This window comes from Micropterus salmoides, unplaced genomic scaffold (genome assembly GCF_014851395.1).
Source record: "Micropterus salmoides isolate LMB-PRFRI ecotype aquatic unplaced genomic scaffold, ASM1485139v1 Ms_hic_scaffold_18, whole genome shotgun sequence".
Classification (NCBI taxonomy): Eukaryota; Metazoa; Chordata; class Actinopteri; order Centrarchiformes; family Centrarchidae; genus Micropterus; species Micropterus salmoides.
Genome location: NW_024040928.1, coordinates 22,688,073 through 22,700,342, shown reverse-complemented (window position 1 = coordinate 22,700,342; position 12,270 = coordinate 22,688,073). Strand labels below are relative to the sequence as shown.

Below are 12,270 nucleotides of genomic sequence, written 5' to 3'. Positions count from 1 at the left end.
TATCTTTATTTAACTAGGAAGAGACTAAAACCTCTTTTACAAGTACAACATCAGATCACAAAAGCAGCAATAGGTACAACTTTTCAATCTGACCGATGTTCCCTTCTTAGATTTTTCTTAATGGAGTAGTTTTTAGAGGCCTAGAAATGTTTAAAATTTAACAATGACAGATAGGATTTGATAAAAGTCAGATAAAAGTAACATCATTGGTGTAGCAAATATACTGTTTTTCTTATTTCCTATCTTTGTAACCATCTCAGGTTTATCTTTTTATCATGTTTTCTCTTGGCTACCTGCCTCCACCTACAACCCACAAGTGAATGCAACACAGTTACCCGTTGTCTTGTCTGGCGGGTTCCTTTCTTCTAATCCAACTCATTTCTCCTCAGGTTCCTCAGCAGGTGAAGTTGAAGCCTGCTGCAACAAGTTGAAACCTGCTCTCTAACTTTGTGTATGCACGGTATTCTAGGAAAGATAGGAAAAGCAGCAAATGTGGACTGAGTGGGACAATCTTAAAGACTAATTGACAAAGTAACTCCTGCACTACTTTGCACTGTACATTACAGTATTCACAACAGTATGAGGATTCATGAGCAGTATTTTCCTTTACCTAGTACTAAAATGTGGATTCAGTGTAAAACATGTGGAAATGTATAACTTCTTTCTCACCAACATCTAGAGATAGAAAGATGGATGACACAGTGCTGTCAGTTTCTCTCTTTCAATCAACGTTTAGTCCATAAAATGTCATTAAATAGTGAAAAACGCCCAACTTGATGTCTTCAAATTGCTTGTTTTGTTGGCCAAAACCAAAAAATAATCAAGTCAAGTTTATTGATATAGCACATGTCGTACAACAAGTGTAGATTCAATGTGCTTTTAAATAAAAAAACAAAAGGATATAGTTGCATGACAAGACTAATCCTAAATTGAAATTTGAGCCAGGAGAGTATAACATGTACAACAATAAAAGAAACAAAAGCATAAATGTAAAAATAAAGGTCTGAATATAAAAACAGATGAGTAAAAAATAAAAGCATGAATATAAAAATAGATAAGCAACAGAATAAAAAGGATGAACATAAAACTCAATAAAAGCAAATAAAATAAGAGGGTATTACATTAAAAGGAAATATAATAACTAGTTGACCAAGCACTTCAAGTGTAACTATAAGAATACAAAAATATCCCACTGACAATTATATAAAAGAAAGAAATGCTACACATTCTCACATTTAATAAGCTTGAACTAGCAGATATTTAGAATTTTTCCACGGTTTATTACTGAAATCATTGCCGACTAATGTTACTTCATCTGATCAAATTGTATTTTATTGCATTATGATTGGTTGATTTTTTTTCCCAGTTGGTGCTCCTGAAGTGAAGGTTAAACTCGGTTTGACCTCTGACAAAGGGAAAGTGTTTACGCCTCTACTAAACAGGGTCATAACTGCACTGGGTGTTGTGTGTCTGTGTGAGTTAGTATAGGTGGGTGGGTTATTTATAGCAGTCAGTGAGGTCACCAACAACAGGCAGACCTCAATGAGCTGTATTCAGTCTATAGTTTACACCCCCACCTTGCATACACACTCTCACAAACACACAAATACAACACACACACACACAGTCGTGACCTCTGAAGAGAAGCTCATGGGAAAAGTGAGAACTGCTCATCCATACTAATGAGGACACTAAATCTGGGAGAAAGTAAAAAAAAGTCTTACAATCAGGAGAAAAGATTGAGTGTATTTATAAAGTCTATGCTGGGGTGTTTATTTATAGAAATTGGGTTAAAACACTGGCTCACATTAAGATATATTTTTAAAAAAACAAGCGTCTCTCCCCAGATCAGTCCTATCATTCCGAAAATGGTTGAATTTTGTAGGCTACAGTGACTTAAGTTCAACTTTCAGGTACTTTACTTAGGTATTTCCATTTTATGCTGTTTTATACTTCTACACCACTACATCTCAGGGGGAAATATTGTACGTTTCACTCCACTGCATTGATTTCACAGCTAATGTTACTAGTTACTACATACATATAAAACACACAACAATCAGTTGTTAAAATATAATGCGTTACAGATAAAAATACCGAAAAGTATATTAAGTTGTTAAAAGTAGCTCCAACTTAACAATAAAATGCTGTTTACATGTTAATACATCAGTAATATTCCCCAACTGTGATTTTTGCTGTGGTGAAATGTAACTACGTACTTTAACTAAAGTGCTGTACTCAGTTTTATACTTTTACTCCACTACATTTCAGAGAAAAATATTGTAGACAACTTTTTACTCCAAATTAAAAGTATTTAACAGCTATAGTTTCTAGTTTCATGTTAAATTTAGCTCCACCTCAACATCAATAAAATTATTTATATTTATTAACACAATAATTTAGCATTTATCATGTAGATCATTTCAATCAAACATCCTCTGTTAAATCATGCTCTTATTTTGTAGTTTACTCTTGCCCCACGTTTATCTTTCAGTTTACAATAGTTTTGGAGTTGCGGCAATACCATGGGATTTGGAAAAACTGTATTCTAGACGTGAGAAGACAAAGAATTATACTAATGGGTCACTTTCCATGAATAAAGCAGTACTTTCCAACTTGTTTCACAGATTTATTACATCACATACTGTTTTGCCAAACTAGTGCAAAGCAGACTTTTCAGGAAAATAAACAAGCCAGGAGGGAGCAAAATGTTGAGGTCATGGAGGAGCTTTCATATAGTAGTGGAAAATCATTTAAAAGTTATTGAATTATACATCACAAACTGTTGGTTTTATGTTGCTGCCCAAACTTTTGTGTACTAGAGATTAAGACCAACAGTCACAGAGTTAGACAAAACTCAGATTGACGTTAAATATTATTTATTGCAGATGAAACACAGATCAATAGTTTTCACGCACACTGTCAGCTCCAGCAGTTTTAGAGCTGATGGTGTTTACAGTTTCATGTCAGGACACGTTTGTCCTGTCAGTCTTTTCACTCTCTCTTCCACACACACACTGAAACATGCGCTCATTCATTTATTAAATCAGTCATACAGTCAGTCCAATCATTCAGCGGACTGAGAATACCAGTCGCAAGCTGTCAGTCAAACAATGTGGAGGGCTGGCAAAGTCTGAAAGAAAAGACAAACTGTTCAACTGAAAACTGATCCAAAAATGTACAATACAGTTAAGTACAGATTCCTGTGAACACAAACCAAAACCCTGAAATGCTGTTGAAAAACATGTTTTTAATAAAATTATCTTACATCTGTAAAAATAAATCAACCTGACCTGATACAGTTAGTCACTGATGTGTGATTTGCATACAGATATTATCAGTCTGATACATTTTTGGGTGCTGGGTGTGACACAGAGAACTCAAACTCCCATAATCCCCTGTATTTTACAGGAAGCTTGGAAGACACCAAAGAGTAGCAAAGTGAGAGGGGTTATTTTAGGCAGGCAGTGTTTAGAAAGTAAAAGCCCATTAATTTTTGGCAGTTGGAACATTAAACTGGTTGAATCCCCTCCATAGCACTAGATGCAGAGGCTCATGGGTAATGTAGTAATAAGAGACATTCCGCTTGCAAGATCGATAACTTACTCTTTAACAGCCTACCATAATTTATGTTGTTAAATTACCGTTGAAGAACACCGAGGTTATCAAAAAAGGAACAGATTTCTTAAACACTACGGTACGTCTTCAAAAAAGAAGTTCCAGCTAGAAGTGTTCACTGTGTTTTATTTATTTATGCGTTGATTATAAATTTCATGTTTCTGTTATGATTTATTGCTATATTGTACAAGGGTGGAGGAAAATATCTCCAAACATGGAAAAATCAAGCCTAAACTATCTGCATGGCTTGATACTAGGGCTGAACAGTTAATTAAAATTTTATCAAAATCACAATATGGCCTACTGCAATTTTCAAATCGCAGGAGGCAGTATTTGTTAAAGGGTAAATGTGTGTCACAATACCATTTTTTTCAAATTAAATATCATCATGCTGCAGAGAAGTCCTGGCTTTCTACTAACTTAAGAAAACATCTTTATAATTAATTTTATTATGTTTTTCAATGAAAATGAGAACAATGATCTTACAATGATCAATCAGTCAAAAATAATGGCAATTAGATATTTTTTCTAAATCTTTTAGCCCTACTTGACACCACCACAGCTTTCTGAGATGTGACATTTAAAAATGAAGCACTTCAAATATGTTTACTGGAACTAAAAGTGTGTTCTTCTATCGAAATGCAATAAATTATTTGCTACACAAAAAATTTATGTGGACACCTCTTCAGGATTTTTTGAGTCCTGAAGAGGTGAAAGTAAGAAAATAAATTCACTATAAAAGAATGATTTTCCTTCGTTATTACTTCAATAAACTTGTGAACCCTCAGCTTTATCATGGGATACTAAGCTATAAAAAAAAAAAATTGTATTTTGGGTAAACTGACTCTTTAAAAGAACATTGTTGGGGATAAATACTTTTAGAGCCCACTTTGCTGCTCTGTTCCTACACTGACACTTTATATTCTCCCTCTCTGTCACACAAACACGAACACATATTCACAACATTAATCAGGTATCTCCCTCTTTGACTGGAGTCTCACTGCAGTACAGATATACACATATATTCCTGGACAACCTGAGCTGCTATCACACCAGCACCCATCACACTAATCTCATCCAGGTTTCAGACACCTGGAGCAGGACGAGGCTTTAACTTTCCACCCTGCATCACTACAACAGGGGGCAGGCAGGGCTTGATACAGAAGGAAACATCCATTAAAGCTCAGCATCTCAGCAGGGCCTGACCACCCTCATGCACATACACAGAAACACTCAAACTGAATGAATAAATGGCAAAAATCAAAAGCAATAAATACGAAGCACACAGTGCCGAAACTTATAACGTTACATCTCACTTCTCATCTGTTTAACTTTCTTTTCATTTCGTTTTTCATCCACTTTTCTCCTCCATACAACCTGTATCTCCATCCTTAAACTTTAATCCTATACAAATTTGCTAAAACCCATCTTTTTTCGTCTCTTTTCTATCTTTCGTGTCCCTCTCACTTACTCGACCCTCTCGCACCTTGACAATGCAGAGCGCACACACACACACACACACACACACACGCCAGCGCTACAGTACAAATCAGTAGGTTTCAGATTCCTCGTTTAGCTATGCACGATCAGAACTTAAGTAAAACCACAGTGACAAGACACACACAGAATCACAGCTATACATCAGTAGGAACCCAGCGGCCATTTGGTGTCCAGCATTGTGATTGGTTGATTAGCAGTGGAGTTCTAATCCCCATTGGCTATTGGTGAATATCGAAGACGGGTCAGTCATCTTTGGCCGTGATGAAACACCACTCTGCCTGAGGAGAGAGGGACAGAACAGTCAGGCAACTAATCAAAAGTTAATTTTCTTTTATATTCTGTCATATGGGATTAAAGGAATAGTTTGACATTTTGGGGATTACACTTATTTTTTTTCTTGTCGAGAGTTAGATGAAAAGATTGACGATACTTTCGTGTCTGTGCGGTAATATGAAGCTGAAGCCAGCAGGCTGTTAGCTTATTTTAGCATAAAGACAGGAAACACAGGGTAAGTGCTAGCCTGGCTCTACCAGCACGTCTAAAGCTCTAAAATTAACACCTAATATCTTTTTTGTTTAATCCTAATCCTAATGACAAAAAGACTACATGAAGTTAACAAGAAACAGTCTTCATAATAACCTTCCACAAAACCACAACATGTCAAGTTTATGCTTTGTTTTTTGTAGAAATTAAACAAATGAGTTACAACATGTTAATCATTGAGCTTTAGATGTGCTGGTAGGCAGAGCCAGACTATCTGTTTCCAGACTTTAAGCTTGGATAAGATAACCGGCTGCGGCTTTGTGTTTACCGTACAGACATGAAAGTGGCATCAATCTTCGCATCTAAATCCTGGAGCATATTTCTGAAAATCTGCTTTCGTTTTCAAAAGGTAAACACCACTAGAATGAAAAATATATATATATAAAACAAATTATATCACAAATTGCTTCAAAAGCTGATCAGAAGAAAACAAAGACAGGCTGCTGGGAAGCCTGTGAAAAAAAGTTCAACCCTCATCAACAAGTTGTTACTTTTACCATAAAACATGAATGCAGCAGCCTTTTTGTTCTAAGTCAGAAACATTTCTAATAGCCTTTCTAACAAACATTTGCTGACTTGAATGAATGACCTCTGAATGGTTGGAATCTAATGCACTTCGGACTAGTCTTACCTAACTGCTGTACTTTACAAGAAACTGACTTTTCATTATCATGTATTAAAAAAGGGCGGAGATAATTGAATCACTTACTGTTTTTGTTTGTCCTGCGACCATTTTTAACCTGCTAGTGAGAGAAAGAAAGTTTTGTCAGCAGTGCAATCTGAAGCTAAAACAAGTGCTGCAGGTTTCTGCCAGAAACTGTAATAAGAACCAGACAAGTTGTTAGTATAGAAACATAAAACATGACTGTACTTTGCAGGTGTTACACAAATTGACTAACTCCAGAGAACAAACTCTATTGTGGACAATTAAACGCAGTATTTTATCTTTAAACTTAACTCTGTTGAATATGGGGCTGAACCCTGGCCTCCTGTCTGTCTGGGTGTTCAGGGTCGGTGGGTTAGTACTGCAGGTTAGTTTTCTAAAAACTTTTTAGTCTGAGCCAGCGGAGCAGACCAGGAAGTAGTTTCACCACTTTGTCTCTGCAGGCGGTCCTCTTGTAAAGAGAGGCTCCATAAAGCATTTCTAATGAGATGGTACGGCAATGAAGCTTGCTGCAGTACAGACGAGAGCACCTGGAGAATTAGTGGAGTCGTATACAGACTGTGCATGTGGTCACACAGACACAGAAAGACATGCAGAAAAAGCCGCAGAGTGCATTTAAATTTTAGCAAAGAGCTCATGATGTTATCCAGAGCCACTTTTATGTGTGCAAAAGAAAAATACTGAACTTAAGTACAATTTTTAGGTACTTTACTTGAACATTTCCAGTAATGGTACTTTGCACTGCTACACTACATTTCAGAGGTAAACACTTTTTACTCTACTACATTTAAATGAAAACTGTAGCTACTTTGATCATCTTGTAAAATATGATGCCTAATATAGAATAAAGGTGCTGCATACCCACACAGGTGTTTTCAGTTACGTCGCTGATCAGTCCGACTCAGGTTGGAGTTGTGTAAAGCTCTGCTGGGATTTACATGACGTCGCTAATAAAAATGATAAAGTTGCAAGTAAAACTAATTGCCAATCTGCAAAATGAGTACTTTTGAACTCATTTTAAATGAGTACTCTCAAGCATAATTTTGAATGCAGGACTTTTACTCACAAAAGAGTAATTTTACATTGTGGTACTGTTAAAGGATCTAAAAACTTTGCCCACCTCTGTCTTTTAAAAAAGGTTCACCCCTGTCTGGGTGCTGGCTTTATGATAAAAACAAAATTCATCATCACAGAGACAGAGATTCATGTTATTGTTTGCTGTTGGTTTTACATTATAAAAGGTATCATTTAAAGAATATTAATAGCAAGTAGCTTTAAATGTGTTGCAGTGCAACCTTCGTCAGTGGTGATGAAATTATCATGTTGGTGTGAAGTTTTGTTAGCAAGTATAGAGAGCACAGAGGTGATAATAATTTAGTGGAAAAGATTACTTAAGATCCTGATAAGATTAACTCACCTCTGTCCTTCCCGTTGAGCAATCTCTCCTCTTCCTCCCGAGCATCATCTGCTCCAAAAAAGAGTAAAAAGTTTAACGTGTCAGACCAAAAGTTCAGTACTTTCTAAAGACATATTATTGGGTGTATTTGTGTGCATTTTTACCAGAGTGTAGCTCTTTGACCAGTGAGGACACAGTGTTGGTGATGGAGTCAGCTGCTACCAGAAGGTCGTTCCTCAGGTTCCTTCTCGGGCCTGGAGAAAAAGAAAACAATACTCAGTACAAAGATTAGATTCACACTAATTAGACAGTTTGTGGTAACTAATGACTTGAAATGTTTTGAACTCTTTCTCACTTTATCAGAATCAGAAAGACTTTATTGATCCCAAAGTGGAAATACTGTGTCACAGTTGCATAAGTAATAGAAATAATAATAGAAAGTTGGTATATAAAGAAGTATCTAAATATCAGAGTAAAAATATAAATACAAAGAAAATATAAATGAGTTTGGATCTGTACAATATTTACATAATTAAAAGAACTGTTATGGTGAACAGTAATACTGAATAAATAGCAGAATTGCAACAGAGAATATTGCATATTAGGTTTTTAAACATTATTGCACAAAAGAGATCTTATGAGATATGAATGAAAGTTTTATGCTGCCTGTATTATAACTAATTACTTCTTTAAATTAACTTGCTTCCTTTCCCCTTTCTTACACATGACATTTTCTCCTGAGTACATCTAGAACAGAGCAGAATTTATTAAACACACTGTGCAGCTTAGAGCAGCTGCCTGGGGCAAAGCTTTTTTTTTACCATCTTTTAAGCTCTCTGATGCAAATTTGTGATTAATGCTTTTGGGCTGTATAAATAAAAACTTAATTTGATTTCAATTTTCTGATGATGTGGAGAATACGTTCTTGTTAAACATAATATTTTATTGTGACACAGCATTTCCTTGACAAATGGGCTACATCATGTACTATTTGTTCCTGTCAACTGGTTTATATTTTTGGCTGAAGATTTTACAGGGCACCATGAACTGTTAATAAAGTTAAACTAATCTGAAACACTGGCTGGAAACTACTTTACATTTGTGTTTGTAGCTGAGCAGAGATTTGATAAATACATGTGGTAAACAAGGCTGTAATTACAAAAAAACAATCGTTTTACAGATAACCGTTAAAATACCAATTTTGTCAGGGTTAGAGTTATAGAGACATTTTATCTGTATCTGAAATGTATAATTTGATTTAAATTCATCACTTACACAACTAATACTTTTAAAAAAGCAGTTATATGGAACAATTTTTCAACTCATGATATCACATACTAATTCATATACACATTATTAGGTACATCTTGGTAGTCCCGAGTTGGACCCCCTTTTGCCTTCAGAACTGCCTTAATTCTTTGTGGCATACTTTCAACAAGGTGTTGGAAACATTCCTCAGAGACATTGGTCCATATTGACATGATAGCATCACGCAGTTACTGCTGAACATCCATGATGCAAATCTCCCGTTCCACCACATCCCATAGGTGCTCTATTGGATTGAGATCTGGTGACTGGAGTACAGTGAACTCATTATCATGTTTAAGAAACCAGTCTGAGATGATTTAAGATTTGTGACATGGTGCAATATCCTGCTGGAGTAGTATAAGAAGATGGGTACATTGTGGTCATAAAGGGATGGACATGGTCTGCAACAATACTCAGGTAGGATGTCGCATTCAAATTATGCTCAGTTGGTACTAAGGGGCCCAAATTGTGCCAAGAAAATATCCCCCACACCATTACACCACCGCCGCCAGCCTGAACCGTTGATACACGGCAGGATGTCTTGCGTTGTATCTTGCTGCTCATGTCAGACCAGGCAGCGTTTTTCCAATCTTCTATTATCCAGTTTTGGTGAGCCTGTGCTAACTGTAAGTTTCCTGTTCTTAGTGGACAGGAGTGGCACCCGGTGTGGTCTTCTGCCGCTGTAGCCCATCTGCGTCAAGGTTCGACGTGTTGTGCATTCAGAGATGGTACTCAGCATACCTTGGTTGTAACGAGTGGTTATTTGAGTTACTGTTGCCTTTCTGCCATCTTGAACCAGTCTGCTCATTCTACTCTGACCTCTGATATGAACAAGGCATTTTTGTCCACACAACTGCCGCTCACTGGATATTTTCTCTTTTTCGGACGATTCTCTGTAAACCCTAGAGATGGTTACGCGTGTAAATCCCAGGAGATTAGCAGTTTCTGAAATACTCAGACCACCCCGTCTACCATGCCACGTTCAAAGTCACCCAAATCTCATTTCTTCCCCATTCTGATGGTCAGTTTGAACTTTAGCAGGTTGTCATGACCACGTCTACATGCCTAAATGCGTTGAGTTGCTGCCATGTGATTAGCTGATTGGCTAATTGTGTTAGCAAGCAAATTAACAGGTGTACCTTATAAAGTGAGTGTATGTGAAAGCTAAAAGTCTTAACAGAGAAATTGTGGAGCTGCTCAGAAAAATGGTGGAACAATATGTAAACATTCTAAGTTAAGGATTAAATCCTACAAGAAACATCTCTCCTGTGTGTCTCAAAGACGTGAAAAGGATTTTGTGCAAAGTAAAAAAACAAAAACAAACAGCAGTTATTTTAGAGATGTTTTTCTTCTGTAATAACAACTATAATTTCCAGATTTACCTTGGGCGAATGCTTCTTGTACGTCACCACCCACCCCAGCGAGTGAATCTTGATGAGGGTACATGTGACCCTGGGGAGATGCAGCACCCACACCGCGGACGGTTGATGGACTCGGTCGAGAAGGAGAGGCTTGAGAAGAGCCAGCCGCCTGCGCCTAAGAGATGGATTTATAAAAGGTTATTACACATCATTGTCATAATTTATGGCTTTGAGAAACATCTAACTTGTCATTTTTGTTGCAGTTGACATCATCTCCACAATGTAGTAAAAGTTTTAGTTGCCGCTGAAAAGAGGACAAGCCACTCTGGAAAAATTAAGAAGTCTTCATTGCTTGTAAAGTTGACTTATACTGACAATGAAAGTTTCTGCATGACATTTAGGGGTAAATCCCACATTTACACCACTCTCCACTCCAGACATATGGGGGATAAACTTACTGCCTGTCGTTGTTCCTCATCCTACAGGGCCACAACATGGGCAGTCGGAAAAGGATTGAAAAGAAGAGGTCAGATACAGTCAGAGCTAGAAACAGGGAAATTATAAAGTAGGAAATAGCAGGGGGAAAGGTGATGCTTGTTACTGCGAGGACAAACACAGGAGGTGTGAAGAAAAAGGGAAACTTTGCCCTCTAGTGTGTGGCAATAACACACCATGCTGAAAACAATAGTGTGTCACCTTCAGCAGCTTCATCAGTCCCTCCAGCTGTACCATCAGTTCCCTCCTGCTCTCTTGCAGAGACGACATCCTCTGCTCCAGCTCATCTTTCCTTTGTCTGCAACACACACCAGCCCTCCATTACTGTCAAGCAATACAAGAACCAAAGTGCAATGACTCACAGAAGACGCAGTGAAATAATGTGAGGTTGCAAAGGCACAGGAACACAGGAAGGCAACAGCACAGAAAGCTGAAAACTCTTTGGTTACATTCATTTGCAGTAAGCCACATAAACAGTATTGATCTCAGTTAGCCAGATCAAAAATCTGGCGTAAATGTAGGTAGGCCCTAACACACTCCAGCCAAGGCTATTTGGTTTGGTACCGTGTCTGATGAGGTTTATGAGTGGATAAAATATAGCTGTGGAAAATCCCAAAACTCCTCCCTCTCTTACACTTGTGCAGACAGTTGTCAAGTCGCCTTGTTAGCAAAACAAGAGACTAAGGATGTAGACGTAGGAGCAATGTATTCCTATTCCTTAATGTATATATTAGATATTTTTGTATTGTGTGTATTTATTAATGGCGTGAGTATATGTACACTGTCCTTAGAGGAAGGGTGCTGCAGGCTAGGGGTGTGGCTGACTGGAAAAGCACAGTCTTTAACCTTGCGCAGGTTGCAGGACATGTCTAAATCTTGCTTGCTTATTTTGCATCTTTTGTATTTAGTTTATATTTTGATTTCCATTATTCAATCATTGTAAAAGCAAGAAGTGAATAAACAAATATTCATCTGGACACAAGCGTCTATTAATTTCAGTCGGCCCAAGAGTGACTTGCACATATGGATTTTAACAAATAGATACCATGGTCAATTCATTAGTCTAAGACTCAAAGATTCCCAGGACATCACTGTTACCAAACGGCAGAAGTCAGGTGAGAGCATTTCCAGAGAAAATACAAATCGTTGAGCAATAAGATGGAAACATGGATGGTTGGAGATCGAAGGCGAGGAGAACACAAGATCAGAGATCCTTGACATTTTCCTGGGTGATCGTTTGTTTTAGGGTTGAAAGAAAGAGACTCAGTGGAGATGAAACGTGAAAAAGCATCATGAACAGACCACAAAACCCTGAAACCAAACTCTGAAATCTTGGAACACAATTAAGACAGATGTATACTGGTTCTCAGATGACAGAAGCAGCA

At 37.4% G+C, this 12,270-nt stretch overlaps 1 protein-coding gene and 1 long non-coding RNA gene across 15 annotated transcripts in view; one reads left to right on the top strand and one right to left on the bottom strand.

Moving 5' to 3' along the window:
• Positions 1-2,862: 2,862 nt before the first annotated feature.
• The window catches only part of LOC119908468 (dystrobrevin beta-like), a 37,062-nt gene continuing 27,654 nt past the window's right edge, over positions 2,863-12,270 (bottom strand). For 4 of the 14 annotated variants that reach the window (XR_005445286.1, XR_005445287.1, XR_005445281.1 and 1 more), the window contains exons 16-23: positions 11,087-11,183; positions 10,849-10,869; positions 10,412-10,565; positions 7,886-7,975; positions 7,743-7,790; positions 7,187-7,272; positions 6,371-6,404; positions 2,863-5,396 (exon numbers count right to left, since the gene is read on the bottom strand). Coding sequence is in view for 6 of the 14 variants with exons in the window: in XM_038726165.1 (XP_038582093.1) it covers positions 7,217-7,272; positions 7,743-7,790; positions 7,886-7,975; positions 10,412-10,565; positions 10,849-10,869; positions 11,087-11,183 (466 nt within the window). In the remaining 8 variants the exon portion in view is untranslated. The other 10 variants (XR_005445283.1, XR_005445282.1, XR_005445284.1 and 7 more) reach the window with 10 other exon arrangements.
• Positions 10,448-11,862, top strand: LOC119908469. The gene is made up of 2 exons (XR_005445289.1): positions 10,448-10,587; positions 10,876-11,862. It is a non-coding gene; the product is annotated as an uncharacterized LOC119908469 (long non-coding RNA).